A 24,347-nucleotide genomic window follows, 5' to 3' on the forward strand; every position below is an offset into this window, starting at 1 on the left:
GAATTTGCAGCGAATGCCCGCCTGAGAACACTAGATGAAATATGACCCACTTGGCTCAATCCAATAAGCATTGGGGCAATTGCTGATTCTCATTCCACCTGTCCTGCAATTACATTACTGCTCCGTGGGTCCAATAAATATCTGTGTTGCTCAGTGACAGACTGAAACAATAGTGCCCCACTGTTAAAGAAGGAAATATTTGGTGATGGAAAAACTGTCTGCAATGATGTCTGGCTGATGTCTTTTGTTACGTCATGGTCAGGTTGTATACTGACTGTAAAAAGGACAATTTTAGTGATCAGAAAGAGAAGTCTTCACCTGGTTGTAATCTGGTTATCGGTCGTCATGTCAACCAGATACCAATGAAAATACATGACCAATTTCCCAGGTATTGTCATGAAAAAGGGTTGAGTGCTGCTTTTTTAAGCTGTCATATTTGGCTATACTGTATGTGATTAAAGTTTGGAATTTTTCTTGATAAAATTGTTCAAATGGAGGAAAATATTTTCCCCTTGGTCCTTTTATGCTGCTTTACTTCTGGTTATTTATACAGTAATGGTGAAATATCATAGATGGTATATAACAGCCCACATAAAAATGTACTTTTCTGGCCACGTCGTGTACATATGTAGGATCTTAGTTTGATCACCCTGTTGCAGGATAACTTTTATGCAATGCAGGAAATGCTCAACTTGTGGTGTATTTGAGGTTTAAAAAAGCTTCTGAAGTTTGTAATTTCATTTAGACATTTCAGACTTGATTTTCCCTTATGGAAAATGTATCAACACCTACAAAATTTCCAATAATTATAATCTGCATAATAATTCACATTTTCTGTTGCTGCAAGATTATTTTCCTGCTGTAGCAAACTGGCTCAAATTAAGTCCTACATCTGTACACTTTTACAAAAAAGGATTTGAAAGGGATTCTTCAGCTGTCACATAGGAGAACCCTTTTCGTGTAGAACCCTCTGTGTAGGGGTACATGGAACCCAAAAAAGGGTTTTACCTGGAACCAAAACGGTTCTTCAAAGGGTTCTACTATGGGGACAGCCGAAGAACCCTTTTAGGTTCTAGATAGCACCTTTTTGTTCTAAGATTGAACATACAAAGAGGTTCAAGATACTGTAGTTCAAGAGTAGGGCAAAGTGACCTTGTGTTAAATGAGTGTTGAGTTGACATACTGTCCTCTCGTGAAATAATAGGTTCGTCTGGAAAAGTGGAAAATGGCTAATTGAAAAGAATTTGCCATCAGCAATGTTAACTGAGTGTCTCACAAGAAGACAAATGTTTTTTCCAAGTCTTCTCTACAGTACATTTAGTTTTGATATTAGCTTTGTGGTTTGTTTTCTTTGCATCTGCCTTGGTGTGGTTATGCTATCCGTTGTCAGGCTCTTGCCCACAAAGGCCCATGGTTTGGACAATGCACTCATGAATTTCACTATAAAATATAATACTCTGTGCTGTACTGATGTCAATTCGGGTATCTTTTTAGGGCTTTCATCACGTTTAACACGTAAATCCTTTTGTATTGGTCATTATATTAGCTGTCCTGCTTTGTCTGGATTGCTGTGGGTAAAAATAATTGATAACAATAAAGAGATCATTTTCCGTTCAAGCATTTTGTTTTGTTGCTCATAATAGGCCTACACAACTCATTGTTCCTAGACAGTGTTATTGTATTTTACTTTTCAGTTGTTTTTCTGTTGCTTTAAAAAAAGAAAATGTACTCAAATCAACTCTGAATGCCATAATGAAATGTCTCCTTTTAATTTGACATTGTATTTCTTTTTTTGTTTCATTACCCAGTTACATCGAAAATCAAGCCGACCTGGAGAACATCACAGAAGTAGACCTTGCCAATTATAGAGAGTTGAAGAATCTGTGAGTAACCTTGCATAATTTGAAATATGTACAGTATTTTTCTAAAGCTGTATGATAATGTGTTTGTAGATGTCTGTTTGTATGACTGCATGACATGCATACATATGCTAAATGTTGTTCTACAATACATCTAGCAGTTGATTTGATTGACTTGGCTTTAAATGTTTGGTTGGTCCTGTCATTGAGTGAGTGGTCTTCTCTACACTCCACCTTGTAGTACATAATCCCTCCCTATTCATCCTCTCCAATGTGCCCTCTACCTTGTTATAGCAATCTGCAGTACTAAACGTTACAACTCAACATTTCATTCCCTTTATGGCTCTTTCAATCAAGGGGGTAAACCTCCTGTGTTGCACATTAGCCATTATTCTGCACCATAACCTGCAGTCCTGTACAGCCATTTCGTTTCAATCCTTCTTCTGAGTACCTTACCACTACCGTGTTCAAAGAAAGGAAATGGTCTGGCGCTAACTAATACAGCTAATACAGACTGGCTAATATACACACTATGGGTTTACTGTGGCTAATTAGTAGCATAATCAGTGATTCACACTTCCTGTTCTGTCTTTTGTTTGTCTGTTGTGTTTCTACCCCCCAGCACGGTCACGTTCTGCAGGCTGGCGTACATCTCGGCGAATGCTTTCCAACACAACCTCAAGCTCCAAAATGTGTAAGTGTCCTTGGCTTTACAGAGGGATTGTCTTTCCTTGTCATGTCTCGACCCATGCTTGGGTCAGGCTCTTTGTTGCTGTCAATTAAGGGGAAGCCTCCCGAGCCTTGAGATCTTGAGCTTATTGTTCAGCAGAGGCACTGCAAAAATATAACAATTGCATAACAATAGATTTCTGCTGAAATACAGATTGAAATGACTGAAATGTAATCATAATTCATTTGATACCATTTTATTCAACAATGACACTGTGTAAGTTATTAAGGCACAGAATGCATTGGTGTAGTATCAGAGGCTCAACAGTAGTGGGTCTTACCTCAGATTCTTACCTCAGATTCTTACCTCAGATTCTTACCTCAGATTCTTACCTCAGATTCTTACCTCAGATTCTTACCTCAGATTCTTACCTCAGATTCTTACCTCTTTAACAGTGTGTTACATTTGTTTTACAAGAAACATGCCATTTCAATTTAAAGTTAAAAGGATTGGGTTGACACAATGTAGACCAACCTGTTTTTACAAATGTAGTCACTATCAATGCACCAGATATGGGACCACTTTTAGCATATTGAAATGACTTGGATTCCTCTTGTTAGAACATTTGAATCAACCATATTAGAAAAACAAACACTGATGGGTGAATTGTAGATTCTTTTTCTGATGTTTGTGTTTCTAACTCTGTGATCCAAACTTTCCCACAAATGGAATCCTTCAACTACCTTCTAAAGACACACCGTACAGCACACTGAAAAACAACAACTACAAACTAACATTAGTGTTGCCCATATGTAGTGTTGGGGAGTAGTGAACTACACATTGTTCAATTAGTAATTGAAATACATTTAGCAGTAACTGGGTTGTAGTTAAACTAAATTCAAATCTTGGTAGTGTTTCCAGTAGTCAATGCCATTTGAATCATGAAGCGGGGTAGCTAACTACTGGAACTACATACAACTTTTTGGGGCGAAAATAAAACAAAATATGGGTGAAGTAGGCAAGAATTTCCTTACTTTTTCGTCATCAGACCTCCCTAATTCTCACTTAAAACATTGTTTTAGTTTTTAACAGGATAACAACTAAAACTGTGGTTGGTAATATAACCTCTTAATTCTGTTAACATCTGACCCCAGAGTGAACTGTTATTGAAATTTGTAGTCTATGACATTTCCGACTTAGATATGTTAATTTCCACACAAAGTAGTTTGGATGTAGTGAACTACTTTTTCAAAGTAACTTTAGTTAAGCAAACTATGTTTCTCTTAACGGTAGCTTAACTTCTTACAGTGTGAAGTAATTGGTAGCTTGGTAAACAATATTTTCAGAGTAGCTTCCCCAATACTGCCTGTATCCATGGCAATCATCCCTCCATCAGTAGCTGACCCTTATCTCCACCATCTTGTCCTCATCATCTTACTAAACGTGTGTGACATGTCCGATGTTGTTCATCTGAAAGACAGGCGGTTTGGGAGGAGGAGGGGGTGTAGTGGGAAGGGCTCTGAAAGGGGTTCAGGGTTGGTGGTGGGTTGGTGGGGCGGGGGGTTCTGGCGAAATCGGAGAAGACTTCCACCAGTCACCATTTACTCGCTCATTTTGGTGGATTATCGACAACTGCTGCATAATAAATACACTCCACTAAGGGTCCATTATCGCTTAATCAATATTTCAAAGAGGGGGCTGTGGGGTGTAACAGATGTGTGTCACCCAAAACGGGTGAGAACATGGGGGGGGGGGGGGGGGGGGGCTCTGATACTGTACCCCCTTCCTTGATCCTTAAGATATTTAAGCAATAAGGCCCAAGGAGGTGTGGTGTATGGCCAATATTCTACAGCTAAGGGTCGTTTGTACGCACGACGCAACGCATGGTATATTGGCCAAATATCACAAACCCCCGAGGTGCCTTACTGCTATTATAAACTGCTTACCAACGTAACTAACTACTACTATGTTTTGTCATACCCATGGTATACGGTCTGATATACCATGGCTGTCAGCCGATCAGCATTCAGAGCTCGAACCACCCAGTTTATAAATTAAGATGCTAGGAGCAGCTGCCATTCCCGGCCATCTTCCCTCCCCCTGTGGCCTGGGAGGAATCGAGCTGGTAATAGATAAGCCCCAATGGCTAACCCATCTGACATGAACTTTTGGGAGCAAGGAAAACAAATAATTGAACCCCTGCTGGCCCCCATTGGCCCTGCCAGAGTGAATATGTATCGGTTGCATGAGCGGGCTCCCCAGTGTGGTCCGCTGTCATCTTCTGAGAGGTTTTGTTTACACCCTCTGTCAGCACAGACGCATTTCAGAGCAGTCATGGTGATCTGCAGCACGTTTAAAGAGATGCAATAGGGATACATAGGGGATAGCATATCTTAGCAGTGATGTGCCTCAGGAATCCGCTGCAAATCGCCCGCAATATTTCATATTTTTGATCAAATTAATTAACCTCATACTCCTAATACACAGTATTTGATATAGTAGAAACCTGTTCTCCTTTCTCCTCTTACAAGTACAAGCAGCATCATCAGGCCAATATAACTCGAGCACTCTAGTAGTGATCGATGGCCAAGTATAGCGCCCACCGTCTCAGAGAAGTGTTTGGGCTAATCACCTAATGTACAGAACGGTGAGACAAGGTGCGCCAATGACGTTTGTGAATGTAGCACTTGATGTAAAAAAGACTTGCCTGGGTAATTGAGCAGAGTACATTTGGAGCCACTAATGTGTCCACCCAGAGAGTAATTCTAAGTAGGTCCGCATTGTTCTGCAGTGAGTGAACATATCATGGGATTAGTTCAGTATGATTTATTTCAACAACATAAACACACACATTTTACAAAACCATCTCTCCAGATGAATGTTTATTTACTTCACCCCCCCCCCCAAAAAAAAAATATTATAGATAAGACAAAAAAAAGTCTATCACAGACTTTTTGTCCTCATTATGGCAGCGTTTTGAGACAGCAACAGGTGTCAGACGCGCAGTAGAACAGAAACACTCATTTGAATAGATATAACAAAGACGTGTGTAAACATAACAAGCAGCCAGGCTGTAGTGACTGCTGATTGTTTGTGCGTGAATGTGAGGACTCTTGACACGTTGGACGTACAAAGACGAGCATGTGGAGACAGTGCAAAAACAAAATGGCCTCTTTTGCTTTAAATATTGAGCTGTTTGCCGTGCACAGACCATTCTCATGCAAAACTCAACATGGGTGAAACGAGGGTGGGGAATCATAGGCTCAACAACAAATTGTATAATACTGTATTTAGATTTTTTTTGCCATTTATATGCTGAATGTCCTGTTGGATGGATGTTGTCTCCTTATTGTGTCACACAGAAACCTGGCATCTAACTCCCTGGAGCATATCAGTTGGAAGGTGTTCCATTTTCTTCCCCTGCTCAACCTGTGAGTAAAACACCACTCAGAACATCACTTCTGTACTCTCTTCAACTAGTCAACCTGTGACTGAACTATCAACTCAAAGATGGTCACTTTGTATGAGCAAAATAGACCCATTCCACTCTGTTTTGGAACTGATTGCAGAGAATTTTCAACACTTATTTCACTGATGAATTATTTTCTATATTGAGTTTTTTCTCTCTATTCACTCTATTAATTCTAGAATGTTCTATTTGCTGTGTGCATCTTTGATAATAATGACCTCGAATACTTTGTATAGACCTTTAGAAAGAACAAGAAGGTTACACAATTGAGAGAAAACTTTCGGACAAAAGAGACCGATTTTCTCTGTGTTCTCTTTCAGGGTTTTGAGGGACAACCCCCTTGAATGCTCCTGTGATATCCATTGGCTGCAGCAATGGCAGCTTAACGACCACAGTGACCTCGACAACCAACCGCTACAATGCTTCTCAAATGGCCATGCCCTACAGTTAGACTCCTTAGAGATGGAGAATTGCAGTGAGTTGAATTGATCGATTTTTACTCAGTTTAGAGATAAAAATGTCATTTTACTTTATTATTACTAAGTAATATATGCATGAATAGCATATACACGTATAGTTCAAACATTGTAGAAATAGTCTGACAAGGCTTTATTAGACTTAATTGCATTAGTGGCATTGCTGATTGGATTGCTATTAAAAGTCATTATCAACATTTAGTACCCCAGGCCAAACCATAGAGTTTCCAACCCATTCTCGGTCCATTGTTTTGCAGCTGTACCGGATGTCGCCATTGTCCATGCCAACACCAAGGTCCAGGAGGGAGGCAACCTGACATTTGTGTGTCAGGTGACAGGAGTGCCCATGCCTGTAGTGAGGTGGCGCACGAATAAACTGCTGTCTCGCTATACTGTACAGGTACTGAGTGATGATGTCACGTGGACATACTGATTGGGGAAAACCAGCTAGATCAGTGTTTTTTCTGAGATATCGCACAATGCACTTTTTGTTCCCCTTAATATGCCTAACATATGTTCATCATATGTCATATATGAAGGAATATTCAGAACTAAAAATAAAATAGAATTATGGTGTGTTTAGGTTTCCTTATTGTGTACATTGTCATAATCATTCAGACTCTTCTTGCATCTCAGATGTCTCCATGATTGTTGTAAACTGTAATGTGTAGCTAAACCCATGTTGTCCTCTGCGTCTTGTTCCATCTGCAGGAGAGGTTCTGGGGCTCCACTTTGGAGCTGGAGTTGCAGCTGTGGAATATGTCCTCAGAAGACAACCTGCACAACTTGACCTGTGAGGCAGAGAACCGGGCAGGGCCTGGGGAAGAGAAAGTGACGTTGGACATTGAATGTAAGTGCCAACGAACTATTAAAGCTGTCAGGGTGTTGAAAGCTGAAAGAGCTGTCATACTGCAATGAAAGCAGGGGAGGTAGAGGGAGAGAAAAATGGTGTCAATTTTCCTATCGCAGCAATGTTTATAGCCAGACATTCATTCCCCAGATTTAAATACTTTGTATTAATAATTGTGGCAAAAAATAAGCCCACCTTGTCACTTTGCTTTAATATGCCACAGGTCTTTCGTTTCGATTGTTATTGTTATCAGTTGTCACTCAATACTACATTACTACAGTAGGGATTTTAGCATGTAAATCTTGGTGGAGCAAACATTTATGCTTAATGCATACCAGCAAAGCCACTACATAACACAACACTAAACAATACATTCATTTCACTATAACGGTGACAAACGGTGCTCACAAACTGTTAAGAGTCTTCTGTTCCAACAGCAGAGTTTTATTTTCAGCACCATGGAGTGAATCCTTACCACCGCTACACCTGGCTATCAGCAGAGGCTTGTCTGGCAGCCAAACAGTTTATTCAGCCTCATAAGCGGATAAGAGTCCATCCATAATTTCGATAAAGACATTAACGAGCCAGCTAAGACGGACGTTGTCAATGTAACTATTTGTTCAACACTTTTGAAATGTACCGCGACAGAATTCAGAACATACAGTGCCTTGCGAAAGTATTCGGCCCCCTTGAACTTTGCGACCTTTTGCCACATTTCAGGCTTCAAACATAAAGATATAAAACTGTATTTTTTTGTGAAGAATCAACAACAAGTGGGACACAATCATGAAGTGGAACGACATTTATTGGATATTTCAAACTTTTTTAACAAATCAAAAACTGAAAAATTGGGCGTGCAAAATTATTCAGCCCCCTTAAGTTAATACTTTGTAGCGCCACCTTTTGCTGCGATTACAGCTGTAAGTCGCTTGGGTATGTCTCTATCACATCGAGAGACTGACATTTTTTCCCATTCCTCCTTGCAAAACAGTGAGGTTGGTGGGGTTGGATGGAGAGCATTTGTGAACAGCAGTTTTCAGTTCTTTCCACAGATTCTCGATTGGATTCAGGTCTGGACTTTGACTTGGCCATTCTAACACCTGGATATGTTTATTTTTGAACCATTCCATTGTAGATTTTGCTTTATGTTTTGGATCATTGTCTTGTTGGAAGACAAATCTCCGTCCCAGTCTCAGGTCTTTTGCAGACTCCATCAGGTTTTCTTCCAGAATGGATAGAGCCAAATACAGGACCATCTTCCCATCAATTTTAACCATCTTCCCTGTCCCTGCTGAAGAAAAGCAGGCCCAAACTATGATGCTGCCACCACCATGTTTGACAGTGGGGATGGTGTGTTCAGGGTGATGAGCTGTGTTGCTTTTACGCCAAACATAACGTTTTGCATTGTTGCCAAAAAGTTCCATTTTGGTTTCATCTGACCAGAGCACCTTCTTCCACATGTTTGGTGTGTCTCCCAGGTGGCTTGTGGCAAACTTTAAACGACACTTTTTATGGATATATTTAAGAAATGGCTTTCTTCTTGCCACTCTTCCATAAAGGCCAGATTTGTGCAATATACGACGGATTGTTGTCCTATGGACAGAGTCTCCCACCTCAGCTGTAGATCTCTGCAGTTCATCCAGAGTGATCATGGGCCTCTTGGCTGCATCTCTGATCAGTCTTCTCCTTGTATGAGCTGAAAGTTTAGAGGGACGGCCAGGTCTTGGTAGATTTGCAGTGGTCTGATACTCCTTCCATTTCAATATTATCGCTTGCACAGTGCTCCTTGGGATGTTTAAAGCTTGGGAAATCTTTTTGTATCCAAATCCGGCTTTAAACTTCTTCACAACAATATCTCGGACCTGCCTGGTGTGTTCCTTGTTCTTCATGATGCTCTCTGCGCTTTTAACGGACCTCTGAGACTATCACAGTGCAGGTGCATTTATACGGAGACTTGATTACACACAGGTGGATTGTATTTATCATCATTAGTCATTTAGGTCAACATTGGATCAGTCAGAGATCCTCACTGAACTTCTGGAGAGAGTTTGCTGCACTGAAAGTAAAGGGGCTGAATAATTTTGCACGCCCAATTTTTCAGTTTTTGATTTGTTAAAAAAGTTTGAAATATCCAATAAATGTCGTTCCACTTCATGATTGTGTCCCACTTGTTGTTGATTCTTCACAAAAAAATACAGTTTTATATCTTTATGTTTGAAGCCTGAAATGTTGAACGCAAAGTTCAAGGGGGCCGAATACTTTCGCAAGGCACTGTAGGTAGTTCTTAGAGTATTCTCTCTGTACACCAATTCAGAACATGGATAGTTCTTGGAGTATTCTCTCTGTACACCAATTCAGAACAGTAGGATAAATAAACGGGGCATATATATCTACAGTGCATTCAGAAAGTATTCAGACACCTTGACTTTTTCCACATTTTGTTACGTTACAGCCTTACTGGGGTGGCAGGTAGCCTAGTGGTTAGAGCTTTTGGCCAGTAACTGAAAGGATGCTGGATAGAATCCCTGAGCTGACAAGGTAAAAATCTGTCATTCTGTCCCTCAACAAGGCAGTTAACCCACTGTTCCTAGGCCGTCATTGTAAATAAGAATTTGTTCCTAACTGACTAAATAAAAGAATTACATGATTCTAAAATTGATTTTACTCATCAATCTACACACAATACCCCATAATACCCCATAAGTAAAAACAGTTTTTTTTGACATGTTTACACATTTATAAAAATAAAATAACTGAAATATCACATTTACATAAGTATTCAGACCCTTTACTCAGTATATTGTTGTAGCACATTTGGCAGCGATTACAGCCTCAGGTCTTCTTGCGTATGACGTTACAAGCATGACACACCTGTATTTGGGGAGTTTCTCCCATTCTTCTCTGCAGATCTTCTGAAGCTCTGTCAGGTTAGATGGGGAGCGTTGCTGCACAGCTATTTTCAGGTCTCTCCAGAGATTTTCGATCGGGTTCAAGTCTGGGCTCTGGCTGGGTCACTCAAGGACATTCAGAGACTTGTCCCGAAGCCACTCATGCGTTGTCTTGGCTGTGTGCTTAGGGTCGTTGTCCTGTTGGAAGGTGAACCTTCGCCCCAATCTGAAGTCCTGACCGCTCTGGAACAGGTTTTCATCAAGGATCTCTCTGTACTTTGTCAAGGGGTCTGAATACTTTCTGAATGCACTGCATACAGTATTTATACAGCTTGGAAAATTACAGGAAATTATGTCAAAGCTTTAGAAGCTTCTGATAGGCTAATTGACATCATTTGAGTCAGTTGGAGGTGTACCTGTGGATGTATTTCAAGGCCTGCCTTCAAACTCAGTGCCTCTTTGCTTGACATCATGGGAAAATCAAAAGAAATCATCCAACACCTCAGAAAAAAAAATTGTAGACCTCCACAAGTCCGGTTCATCCTTGGGAGCAATTTACAAACACCTGAAGGTACCACGTTCATCTGTACAAACAATAGTACGCAAGTATAAACACCATGGGACCATGCAGCCGTCATACCGCTCAGGAAGGAGACCCATTCTGTCTCCTAGAGATGAACGTACTTTGATGCGAAAAGTGCAATCAATCCCAAAACAACAGCAAAGGACTCTGTGAAGATGCTGGAGGAAACAGGTACAAAGTATCTATATGCACAGTAAAACGAGTCCTATATAGACATAACCTGAAAGGCCTCTCAGCAAGGAAGAAGCCACAGCTCCAAAACCAGCATAAAAAAGCCAGACTATGGGGACAAAGATCGTACTTTTTGGAGAAATATCCTCTGGTCTGATGAAACAAAAATAGAACTGTTTGGCCATAATGACCATCGTTATATTTGGAGGAAAAAGGGGGAGTCTTGCAAGCCGAAGAACACAATCCCAATCGGGAAGCACTCGGGTGGCAGCATCATGTTGTGGGGGTGCTTTGCTGCAGGTGGGACTGGTGCACTTCACAAAATAGATCATGAGGGAGGAAAATTATGTGGATATATTGAAGCAACATCTCAAAACATCTGTCAGGAAGTTAAATCTTGGTTGCAAATGGGTCTTCCAAATGGACAATGACCCCAAGCATACTTCCAAAGTTGTGGCAAAATGGCTTAGGGACAACAAAGTCAAGGTATTGGAGTGGCCATCACAAAGCCCTGACCTCAATCCTATAGAAGATTTGTGGGCAGAACTGAAAAAGCGTGTGCAAGCAAGAAGGCCTACAAACCTGTAGGCTCTGTCAGGAGGAATGGGCCAAAATTCACCCAATTCATTGTGGGAAGCTTGTGGAAGGCTACCCGAAACGTTTTACCCAAGTTAAACAAGTTAAAGGCAATGCTACCAAATACTAATTGAGTATATGTAAACTTCTGAACCTCTGGAAATGTGATGAAAGAAACATAAGCTGAAATCAATCATTCTCTCTACTATTATTCTGACATTTCACATTCTTAGAATAAATTGGTGATCCTAACTGACCTAAGACAGATAATCTTTACTAGGATTAAATGTCAGGAATTGTGAAAAACTGAGTTTAAATGTATTTGTCTAAGGTGCATGCAAACTTCCGAGTTCAAATATATATGTATATATATACAGTATCGATCAAAAGGTTGGACACACCTACTCATTCAAGGGGTTTTCTTTATTTTTACTATTTTCTACATTGTAGAATAATCGTGAAGACATCAGAACTATGAAATAACACATGGAATCATGTAGTAACCAAAAAAGTGTTATACCAAACAAATAAACCAAATAAATATACAAAATGTTTTAGATTTTAGATTCTTCAAAGTAGCCACCCTTTGCCTTGATAACAGCTTTGCACACTCTTGGCATTTTCTCAACCAGCTTCACGAGGAACGGATTTCAATTAACAGGTGTGCCTTGTTAAAAGTTCATGTGTGGAATTTTTTTCCTTCTAAATACGTTTGTACCAATCAGTTGTGTTGTAACAAGGTAGGGGTGGTATACAGAAGATAGCCCTATTTGCTAAAAGACCAAGTCCATATTATGGCAAGAACAAGTCAAATAAGCAAAGAGACATGACAGTCCATTTTTACTTTTAGACATGAAGGTCAGTCAATACGGAACATTTCAAGAACTTTGAAAGTTTCTTCAGGTGCAGTCGCAAAACCCATCAAGCTCTATGATGAAACTGGCTCTCATGAGGACCGCCACAGGAAGGGAAGACCCAGAGTTACCTCTGTTGCAGACGATGAGTTCATTAGAGTTACAAATCTCAGAAATTGCAGCCAAATAAATGCTTCACAGAGTTCAAGTAACAGACACATCTCAACATCAACTGTTCAGAGGGGACTGCGTGAATCAGGCCATCATGGTCGAAGTGCGGCAAATGATTCACTACTAAAGGACACCAATAAGAAGAAGAGACTTGCATGGGCCAAGAAACACGAGCAATGGACAATAGACCGGTGGAAATTTGAGATTTTTGGTTCCAACCGCCGTATCTTTGTGAGACGCAGAGTAGGTGAATGGATGATTTCCGCATGTGTGGTTCCCACCGTTAATCATGGATGAGGAGGTGTGATGGTGTGGGGTGCTTTGCTGGTGACACTGTCTGTGATTTACTTAGAATTCAAGGCACACTTAACCAGCATGGCTACCACAGCATTCTGCAGCGATACGCTTTCCCATCGTTTGGGAATATGATTTATTTTTCAACAGGACAATGACCCAACTCACCTCCAGGCTGTGTAAGGGCTATTGACCAATGATAGGGATGGAGTTCTGCATCAGATGACCTGGCCTCCACAATCACCCGACCTCAACCCAATTGAGATGGTTTGGGATGAGTTGGACTGCGGAGTGAAGGAAAAGCAGCCAACAAGTGCTCAGCATATATGGGAATTCCTTCAAGACTGAAAGCCTGAAAGCATTCCAGGTGAAGCTGGTTGAGAGAATGCCAAGAGTGTGCAAAGCTGTCATCAAGGCAAAGGGCGGCTACTTTGAAGAATCTAAAATCTAAAATATATTTTGTATATTTGTTTAACACTTTTTTGTTTACTACATGATTCCATATGTGTTATTTCATAGTTTTGATATCTTCACTATTATTCTACAATGTAGAAAATAGTAAAGAATAAAGAAAAACCCTTGAATGAGTAGGTGTGTCCAAACTTTTGACTGGCACTGTATATGTATATATTTTTAGCTAAACAGGTGGGGCTCAAAACAGGTGACTCTGCCTCACCTGCCCTGAATGACGAGTTGCCACAGCATTAGTAATACATCACTGTAACGTTACATTGGTGATGCATTATTTTTATAGTTGCATTTTTCTCATTTATCAACCCTACACGGACAAAGACCTCAAACAGATGACAGAACAAAACAGACATCTGATTATAGAAGAGACATTATACTGTCAGAGACTGTGGTTTTGCCTTAGCCCAGCTTCGCTACTGAAAAATATCTGAATTGTGATGCCACAGAAGAGAGTGTGTTGATGCATTGGCAATACATTACAGTAAATATTGGCCAAACAATATCATTTCACCAACTCAGTGACACTCATTGGAAAATAAATCCCAAAAAGAGTTGCAGCCAAATGCATGAGCATCGAGGGACAGTTAATGAACGTAGGGAGGAAAATGGGCTGATAAGCGTGGTAAGATTCGATAAGAGCCCCAGCTAATGGACTTCTCCCTCCTACTCCGGAACACAGTATTCATCCGGAGTGATTGGCAGCCTGTAAGTGCGTTAGCGCGGCTAATCTATCAACATCAGTCCCCCTGGTGGATGGACACTCATTAACCGCTAGCCTTTAATTACCCTTAATTAGCTCCCCGATCAGTGCGGTGTTTACAGCCAGGGCTCTGCTCTGTTGAGTGGCTGGTCTGACCACTTCCTGTGATTCAGGCGATTGGTGCTGCAAGGGCAGCATCCGTTCAGTAATATATATAAAATAAACTTGTTTGGGAAAAGGTTTTTCAAAATGAAAATATAGACTACACCCTAGAAACTGATTAGAAGACTCAATCAAACAAATCTAATCTACGAAGAAAACATTTAACGGTGAACTATAATTTATTATTTCATTTCATACAGAGTTCAACAAAACTCATATTGTGCTCTTTTCTAACTCACTATTACCTAAATTGGGGACATTAAGTCAAACCTGATGGATTGTGCTAATTGTGCTATTTCTTTGCCGTCCATGACTGTCTTTAGCATCTCTTTTCAGAGATAATCTCAAGAGGAAAGAGACAAATGCCTTGGTATCCCTTTAGCACAGCATTTTCTGCAGTAGGGTCATAGGTTAAGAGCAGTGGAATGGTCGGTGGAAATTGTCAGAGTGAGGGGTCTCTCTGCATCAGCATAGTCTTCGATCTAAAGAAGCCATTTCCTGAGGCTTCTTGTCGGCTCCGTGCTTCCAGGTAGCTCTTGTGGTTAGGGGCCCTAACAAAACCTGGATTCATTATTCATACCAGGTCAACAGGTTGACAGTGCAGATGGAGAACATTGATTCATGGAAACTCATAGGAGGAACCTATAGGGCGCTTGGATGAGGCTGTACCTTCTATTGACCAACCAATAACTTTGTCTGAAACAGGTTGGATGTGGTAAACTGAAAATTCAGTACAAAGAGATCATTTATGTGTAGATAACTATGGTCATAGCTTTGTGGATAATTATTTCAGCTAAATGTGATCTCATTCTAATATCATGTTCAATGATTTACACACATTTATTATCAACGATTTTGAGGGTATTGCTCACTGTACAGCGGGTTGACCAATGTTCTGAATTCAGAAATAGCCTTTGTTTCACCTTATCGCCTTACTCATTCACACATCCTAATGGACCACATCTCATGTCTTCCATCCAGTTCCATCCAAAATCATATTCCTGCACAACGCTGAGCAACAGCACCACTGGTGTTTCCCCTTTAAGGTGGATGGGAACCCTGAGCCAACCATCCGCTGGCTTTTCAACGGCTCCAACCTGACCGAGGGCCTTTACACCTACACACAGTTCATTCCCGACTCGGACGACGGCTCTGTGAAGCACGGTTGTCTATTTCTCAACAAGCCCACCCACCTGAACAACGGCCTCTACACCATCATCGTGGGGAACAGACTGGGCGTGGACCAAGCCACGGCCACAGGGATGTTCATGGACAACCCCTTTGACCCCTTTGATCCTGAGGGCATCATCCCAGGTGATTGTCTGAAATGAAAGGTCATAGAATAATAATAATAATAATAATAATAATAATAGTAATTGAATAGGATCTCATTGATATTGACCCTCACTATTCACCAACTTGTGTTATGTTAGATACAGTCTCATGTGCTTGCATGTTCATTATGTACTGTATACTTAGTCTAAATTTGTCATCCTCTCCTTTTCTTCATGCCAGTCCTTGAAGAAAGTGATCCACGTAAGCCTTTGAGTGTTATTTTGACAGTGATTATTACCTTGTAGAAACAGATAACCTTCTAAACTGTACCTAACGAGAACAAAAAATAGTTATCACAGGTAGTAGAGTGTAAATTACCCAAGATTTTGCTTTCAGACACTCCAAGTATCCCCCCCAACATTTTTTTTATACACTGTGTCAGTGTCTTGCATACTTTATATGTGGTTATCAAGGTGATTTGTGAGTAACGATCCATCATCAATGATTCCTTTTCTGCTCCCTCCAGTTCCCACCAACAAATCTAATGAGGATGTCACTGAGAACACGGAGAGCAGAGTGTTTGGGGTGAGACACCATTCAATGGGTCTGAACCATAGTAATAATATAACATACAGTATGGAATGCTAATGTTTTAGCAAATTTCTGTTATGCTATGCTAAGCTATGTTGATGCTAATTATGTTTCTGTGCAGGTGTCAGTGGCAGTGGGTTTGGCTGTGTTTGCTTGCGCCTTCCTCCTTATTATGGTACTGGTCATCAACAAGTGCGGCCAGCAGTCCAAGTTTGGTATTCACCGTAAGTGACACACTCTACTATGCAATGTGTTTGAAATACCACAGTAGTGTCTGTCGGTTGTCATTTTGAACAAGGTATAGTCTCCTTTACTCAGAGGGTAAGCAACACGTTACTTGGGATTTCATTGAAGACAGGTACGAAACAACCTGAGATGGGTTAGCTGTTCTCAAAACACCTCAGTTGTTAGAAAGTGAAGGGTTGAGACTGAATTCTGACATTTCCCTGTCTGGATAATTCAATAAGAGACAACCCCAGGAGAATATGACATTTTGCCAACTGTAAAGACTCTGAAAACGCATATCCATTCCAAACTGAAACAACCAAAAGCCAGCATCAATGCCAACTCATTCATTTCGTTATCACATTGGAATTGCCAATAGTTCCGCAGAAAGCATTGTATTCCTTTCTATAAGTAATTCACATGAGGCCAGGCAAAATAGGGTTACCGCCAGGCTGTAACTTTGCACACTGTCAGCCCAACAGCTGGGTTAGAGTGCCTTAATTACAGCAGTGAACGGCGTCAGGAGCCCCTAGCAGCAGCTTTGGCCATTAAAGAAGACTGATGGAGACCAGCTCCTGTAGGCGTGATAGGTCCTCTCGGACCCCCCCCCCCCCAGAAAGTGCCTAAGTGGGTCTGATTGCCTAAGTGGGCCCCCCTCCTGGCCAACTCGTTTCCCCTCGCTTGCTGCCATCCACCATTTTCTATCATGGGCTCTGGGGGTTCTGTGGTTTTCTCGTTGAGTGGGTTTTACGATTGTTAATACTGTCTGCAGAAAATACAGCAGTTGCTTACTGCTCCGACGTCCACTTCCAACATTTGAACAATGCATCCATAAATTGCTGGAAAATAAATGGATGTATCACATTCAGGTCTCTCTCTCTCTCTCCAGGTTCATCTGTCTTGGGAACAGAGGATGATCTTGCTGTGTCACTGCGTTTCATGAACTTTGGGACCAGCCCTCCTTCCTCTGACGACTCTGGCATGTCCAGCTTTGTGGAGAACCCCCAGTACTTCTGTGGCATCTTCAAAGACAAAGACATGTGTGAGTGGAATCGGCATACAACTAGGGACTGGATACGTGCTAACTTCATTATGATTGCATTTCATATCTACCATGTTTTTCCTAGATAAAGTTGGTAATGCAGTGATCTTTCAATGTTTTATAAGGCCCAATGTTAAAAGCCTTTCTCTTTGTATGTACAGGTGTGCAACACATCAAAAGACAGGATGTAGTTCTGAAGTGGGAATTGGGTGAGGGGGCGTTTGGCAAAGTCTACCTGGCAGAGTGTGCCAACCTCAGTCCGGACAGTGACAAAATGCTGGTGGCCATCAAGGTATGCATGAGACTTCCATCCATGGCCACACTTTCAGAGGTGCATTACATGAAGTTTAGACCTCCTAAACATGATGATGTCATATCCTCCCGTGACTGTGTTTCTCTGTGGTCAGACTCTGAAGGATGCCAATGAGTCGACCCGGCAGGACTTCCAGAGAGAGGCTGAGCTGCTCACAGTGCTCCAGCACCAGAACATTGTTCGCTTCTATGGAGTGTGTACAGACGGAGAGCCACTGGCGATGGTGTTTGAATACATGAGACATGGAGACCTCAACCGCTTCCTCAGGTATGGAAAAGAAACAGAACCTCCTACTTAAATCCCCACAGGGATAACCTCATGGCCGCCCATGCTAACCTTCCCCTGTTAACTTCTACTTATTAGCTTCAGCATGGCAACTATTTAGAAGCCGAGGGTTTTGTTCTAACATCTTTGCATCGTTGTGTCCACTGCTTTTCAGCAAAGCCACTTAATTGACCTTGATGAACCACACAAATGCAACTGTTTCTATGCCAAGCCACACTTGTAGACACCATCGTCCTCGCTGCTCTACCTTGTTGTGTTCCCAAGGCAATAACCCACTTGGGGTGGACTACATGGACCAACAATGTGTTGGAGTGGTTAAGGACACTTAGTTGGGAGAGTACCAAATCATTTCTGTGATCTGGGATGACTGAATATGTGATTTTAGATGCGTTTCGGATATCATATCATTGAAGATGTCCACGTCGACCGCAGAACTTCTCGTAGCCTGTCTACACTCTGAAGTTCTAAAGACAAGTCTGGTCCAACATGGATGCAGGAGATATGTTCACTGAGCACTCAGACAGAGCACCACGTTGATACTGCAGATGACCACTCATGCTGCACCTGGGACGTACTCCGAGACACCATTGGAACAGACATAGACAGTGTATGTCTGCCACTGCCAGGTGTCCAGTGGGGCCAGACTGGGAATGGAGACTCAATGTGCACACAGACACAGCCCACACTATCCAGATTCATGGATAGATGGAAATCACATTTCCAAGCAGACAGAATGGATGTGTGTCTCTTGGCCTATGAGGCAGCTGCTCGTCTACCCTACCACCTGCCTGTTAAACTAATAGTGATAGAATAGATAACTTCCTGCAAGTGACACATTTCTATTAGGATTGATGGACACATCGAGGAGCTTATTGGGAGTGAGCTACAAGTCAGAGTGGGTGGGGTGGATGCCATATTGAGAGAAACTGTGGAACGTTTGAAGAGTAAGGCTATCATGCATCTCGGAATCAAATTATTCCAAATGAATGCGAGGCGTATAACAAGCCTTATGTTTCCTATTAACCATTTGTTAAGTTGTTTTGTTATGGCTTGGTCTCTAGCTGACCGCCTCTATTACACTTAAAAGATCTCGTATACATCCAAAATGTTCCATCTGCAGATTGCATGCAGTAATCATCCATCTGGTCACTGTATGTTGATATTGCATCACTAGGTTGGTGCAAAAGTTCATGCATCCAAGGACCAATCAGAAGCCTAAATTAATCTGGGAGAGCTGGGCCCATATCACAAAGCATCTCAGAGTAGGAGCGCTGATTCAGGATCAGGTCTTCCGGTCCATATATTCATTTTGATCTAAAAGGCTATGTGATCCTATATAAACACTACTCTGAGACTCTGTGAATACAGGTCCTGATGGATGTCAGCCAAAGTATATCACATGCCGTTCACCAAAAATCCTGTAAATCTCGAAAGGTCGTGACCTCTCCTCTCCTTGTCCACCAGGGCGCACGGTCCAGATGCCCATATCCTGGAGGAGGTGAAGATGCCCCCGTTGGGCCAGCTCACTCTTCCCCAGATGCTGCACATCGCCGCCCAGATCGCTTCAGGCATGGTCTACCTGGCCTCCCTTCACTTCGTGCACCGGGACCTGGCCACACGAAACTGCCTGGTGGGAGATATGGGAGAGGGTCTGATGGTCAAGATAGGAGACTTTGGCATGTCCCGGGACATCTACAGCACAGACTACTACAGGGTAAAGGTGGAAGTAGTGAAATACTTTTTTAGGGTGGGGATTTGTCATCTAACACGCCATTGTCATGTAACAATTCACAACAGAGTATATCCAACTCTATGTACAACAAAATACATCTTGATATTTTCAATGTATAGGCTTATCACAAATGAAGTAGCATGGTACATCTCAATTGTCATATTAATTATAATTCTATGAATGTACAATTGAATGACCATTGACCTCACTCCTGTCAGGTGGGTGGGCGTACGATGCTTCCTATTCGCTGGATGCCTCCGGAGAGCATCATGTACAGGAAGTTCACCACGGAGAGTGATATCTGGAGCTTTGGAGTGGTCCTCTGGGAGATCTTCACCTATGGGAAACAGCCCTGGTACCAGCTCTCCAACAGTGAGGTAAGGAACTGGGCACTAGGTAGGAAGCAACATGGGGTGGTAGGTTGCCTGGTGGTTAGATAGTTGGGCCAGTAACTGAAAGAATGGTGGTTCGAGTCCCTGAGCTGACAAGGGGAAGAATCTGTTGACGTGCCGTTGAGCAACGCTCATTTCTCCAGGTGCTGTTCATAATGGCAGACTCTGAGTGTGACCCTACTCTCTGATGGTGTCTCAGGGAGAGTGGGATATGCAAAAACATATTTCCAATTCACATGTGAAATAGGACAAATATAAGCACCTACCTCTTTTTGTAAAAGGGGCATCTTTGTATTGGTGATCAAAACCTTCTAGATTCATAGTAATAATGAAGTAGCTATAACTCTGATATCTAGTTGAGTAATGGAACAGTGTCCAGGCAACGTGTAAATACTGTACCACATCATCATTCAGCCAGTGGATAGAGGGTGAAGTGTTTGATCATAGAAGGAGACTAGAGCACTAGGATTTCCCGTATGCTATACAGCCAATCAATGACTTCATAGTAATCATGGCGGACTTAGTCCAACCCTTTTAGGTTGCACCCCAAGAAGTGGACTCTGTCCTGACCGCAACACACCATTATGGCCTAGAACCCTCTTTCCTTTCAAGTGGAGGGTAGATCAATTTTCCCGTCTACTCAATTCTAATCTCATTGGCTCTCATCTTTGCCCAGGGCCAATGACGTTTAACCTTGTTAACCTAATCCTTCCCCGCCAATGATGGACATGTGTAATTATCATGTCGTCTAATTAGGGAAGGCAGGGATAAATCATCCCAAACACTCCATCTAGGTCTGAGATAAGGAGACGGGCGGCCATCTTGGAAAGTCACTATACATTTTTGTTCACTTATGAAGATGCACACAATGTTCTGAGAACCTTATGTTTCTTAGAGCTCGGTAAGAGCGTGGTTGTCCTATGGTTATTATGCATACAACCTTCCCACAACTTTCTGGGAATGGTGCAGGATAGTTGCTTTGAAGCATTCTCAGCACTTTTAAGAAACTTTACAAAAAAACATGATTTTCTTGGTGTTTCATTACTTTGACAGAACGTTTCCTAAAAGTTCTAAACTAAAATGACAAAAATTTACAGCTTTGTATAAGTAAAAAAAACATGGCATGCAGCTCCATCCTGGTAGTGCAGTGGACAAATTCCATGGCTGATGAACAGAAGATCACAGGTTTGAATCTCACTGACGCTGTGCCACAATAAAAAATACACATGTTTACATGATTAATGCCGAAGCAAATTCATTTCCATGAGTCCTATCTGTGCTTGGAGTTTCAAAACAATGATTCTAAGCTAGCAGTGTTATCAGACTGCTATTTAATTACCATCAAATAACCTATAATTTCCATTCTGAGAATGTTAATAAAAGAGGAAAACATTCAGGGAACTATAGTAAAACGTTTTCAGAACCTAAAAATATCAGGCAAAATTATCACTTCAAATCTCAGAACGTTTAAAAAACTTTCTGCTTTACTGGTCAGGAAATGTATGGCTTCGTTCCCAGAACCAATGGGAAACCAAAAACGTATATTCCCACAACTTCCAAGGACCCAAATGTGCTAGCTGGGCATTATAGTATCATGAGGTTCAGTGCTGACAGGTCTCTTCAGTTCATTGGATTAGGTTAGGGATATTGAACTCTTTAAAAGGGTTAAGTTGCTGGCTCTTTGTGTGATGTGGGGCCAAGGGCAGTCCTTGAATGGGAATAGGCATAGTGCAATTCAGTTCTTGACAGTGATAAATGCATCGAGCCATGCCAAGTGTAAAAATGTGTCAATTTGACAATTTTTCTGATGAATACCATTGCATTCTTTTGAAAGATCACCAGCTTATTAGAGGCAACATCTTTCGTTCTCCAGGATTGTGCAGAAGTTGTCGACTCATCTTGACAACTCCACTTATTGTTCTTATCCAAGTGTCTTCACCTTAAGCTCTCTAGCGTAGCTTGAGCTTGTCTGGTCAAATTAATGAAAAGTGACAATCATGAAAACATTCAAACCCTGAGGTAATAGCCCCAAATAAAGAGGCATTGCAAAAACTTGGAGTTACTGAAGCTAGCACACCTTTTAATTCTAACCCCCTCCCTCTGCCTCTATGTGCACCCCCACAGGCTATCGAGTGCATTACACAGGGCCGGGAGCTGGAGAGACCACGCACTTGCCCCAAAGAGGTGCACGGCCTGATGCAGGGCTGCTGGCAAAGGGAGCCCCAGCAGAGGCTGGTCATCAAGGACATCCACAGCCGCCTCCTTGCCCTTGTCAAGAGCCCCCCTATCTACCTGGACATCCTGGGGTAGAGGTTGGGAGGTCTGGCGCTGGGGCAGTGTCCAGGCAAGGGGAAGTAGGGGAACTTACGGTCAGGGATGACGGGTATTGGGAAGGGGTGGGAGTTAGGTAAAGGACTGTGCGATGGCAATCCTGAACTTAAGCATTGCCGTCATTTACCTCTATTGGTCTTAAACACACCGACACCCCCTCTGATTGGATATTTGCTCAGGCCAGACTTAGCAAGGATCTGATCGGTACCATTGGGTTGGGAAGGGAGTAGGGTGAAGTTGCTCCTAGATGCTGATATTGGGTATTTTTGGGCCACTAATGGTTACAGATCGGAGTGGGGGAGGGGAAGCTGATCCCAGATCTGTGCCTCAGAGAAACTTTACCCTGAAGCGACGGGAAGACTATGAAGATGGGGGTTACTTCCTACTTCCCGGTCACTGTTTTTTAACCCTAAAGCTGGACATACTGTACGGACACTGGCAACATCCATGCTGCTTCAGCTTTGCCTACTACCCCAGCTCGCCTCGTCTCATGACGACCCAGCCCCAACTCTGTGTGCCGCTGACTGGGAGCGGGAGGAAAAGAACGAGCCAGCGAAGATCTATCAAGTGTTTACTGTGAGTGAGTGTTTTATTGTGTGACTGAACGGGTGTTGTCCTGATGAAGGGTTTTGCATGATTGGAGGAATGCAGACTATACAGTGCCTTTGGGAATGTATTCACACCCCTTGACTTCTTCCACATTTTGTTACATTACAGTTTTATTCTAAAATTGATGAAATCGTTTTCCCCCTCATCAATCTACACACAATAGCCCATAATGACAAAGCAAAAATAGTTTTACATTTTTTGTTGCAAATTTATTACAAATAAAAAACTGAAAAAAACATTTGCATAAGTATTCAGACTCTTTACTCAGTACTTTGTTGAAGCACCTTTGGCAGCGATTACAGCATTGAGTCTTCTTTAGTGTGATGCTACAAGCATGGCACACCTGTATTTGGGGAGTTTCTCTCATTCTTCTTTGCAGATCCTCTCAAGCTTTGTCAGGTTGGATGGGGAGCATTGCTGCACGGCTATTTTCAGGTCTCTCCAGAGATGTTCTATTGGGTTCAAGTCTGGGCTCACAAGGATATTCAGAGACTTGTTCCGAAGTCTTGGCTGTGTGCTTAGGGTCATTGTCCTGTTGGAAGGTGAACCTTTGCTCCAGTCTGAGGTCCTGAGCGCTCTGGAGCAGGTTTTCATCAAGGATCCAATTGTACTTTGCTCCGTTCATCTTTTCCTCGATCCTGACTAGTCTCCCAGTCCCTGCCGCTGAAAAACATCCCCACAGCAGGATGCTGCCACCACCACCATGCTTCACCATTGGGATGGTGCCAGGTTTCCTCCATATGTGACGCTTGGCATTCAGGCAAAAGAGTTCAATCTTGGTTTCATCTGACCAGATAATATTGTTTGTCATGTTCTGAGAGTCCTTTAGGTGCCTTTTGGCAAACTCCAAGGGGGCTGTCATGTGCCTTTTACTGAAGAGTGGCTTCTATCTGGCCACTCTACCATAAAGGCCTGATTGGTGAAGTGGTGCAGAGATGGTTGTACTTCTGGAAGGTTCTTCCATCTCCACAGAGGAACTCTTGAGCTCTGTCAGAGTGACCATTGGGTTCACCTCCCTGACCAAGGCCCTTCTCCCTCGATTGCTCAGTTTGGCCTGGCGGCCAGCTCTAGGAAGAGCCTTGGTGGTTCCAAACTTCTTCCATTTAAGAATGATGGAGGCCACTGTGTTCTTAGGGACCTTCAATGCTGTATAAATGTTTTGGTACCCTTCCCCAGATCTGTGCCTCAACAAAATCCTGTCTCTGAGTTCTACGGACAATTCCTTCAACTTCATGGCTTGTTTTTTTCTCTGACATTCATTGTCAACTGTGGGACCTTATATAGACAGGTGTGTGCCTTTCCAAATCATGTCCAATCAATTGAATTTACCACAGGTGGACTCCAATCAAGTTGTAGAA

At 42.2% G+C, this 24,347-nt stretch overlaps 1 protein-coding gene across 2 annotated transcripts in view; it reads left to right on the plus strand.

Annotated features, from left to right (window-relative positions):
- The window catches only part of ntrk1 (neurotrophic tyrosine kinase, receptor, type 1), a 26,300-nt gene extending 3,150 nt beyond the window's left edge, over positions 1-23,150 (plus strand). The window contains exons 2-17 of one of the 2 annotated variants that reach the window (XM_021559622.2): positions 1,809-1,883; positions 2,482-2,553; positions 5,892-5,960; positions 6,319-6,473; positions 6,732-6,874; positions 7,186-7,324; positions 15,176-15,508; positions 15,710-15,730; positions 15,996-16,054; positions 16,182-16,284; positions 17,175-17,327; positions 17,489-17,619; positions 17,735-17,907; positions 19,390-19,645; positions 19,876-20,034; positions 22,174-23,150. In XM_021559622.2, the coding sequence (XP_021415297.1) occupies positions 1,809-1,883; positions 2,482-2,553; positions 5,892-5,960; positions 6,319-6,473; positions 6,732-6,874; positions 7,186-7,324; positions 15,176-15,508; positions 15,710-15,730; positions 15,996-16,054; positions 16,182-16,284; positions 17,175-17,327; positions 17,489-17,619; positions 17,735-17,907; positions 19,390-19,645; positions 19,876-20,034; positions 22,174-22,359 (2,227 nt within the window). In that variant the 3' untranslated portion in view covers positions 22,360-23,150. The remainder of the gene's footprint in view (positions 1-1,808; positions 1,884-2,481; positions 2,554-5,891; positions 5,961-6,318; positions 6,474-6,731; positions 6,875-7,185; positions 7,325-15,175; positions 15,509-15,709; positions 15,731-15,995; positions 16,055-16,181; positions 16,285-17,174; positions 17,328-17,488; positions 17,620-17,734; positions 17,908-19,389; positions 19,646-19,875; positions 20,035-22,173) is intronic. The other variant, XM_021559629.2, reaches the window with a different exon arrangement.
- Positions 23,151-24,347: the final 1,197 nt, after the last annotated feature.

This window comes from Oncorhynchus mykiss, chromosome 2 (genome assembly GCF_013265735.2).
Source record: "Oncorhynchus mykiss isolate Arlee chromosome 2, USDA_OmykA_1.1, whole genome shotgun sequence".
Lineage (NCBI taxonomy): Eukaryota > Metazoa > Chordata > Actinopteri > Salmoniformes > Salmonidae > Oncorhynchus > Oncorhynchus mykiss.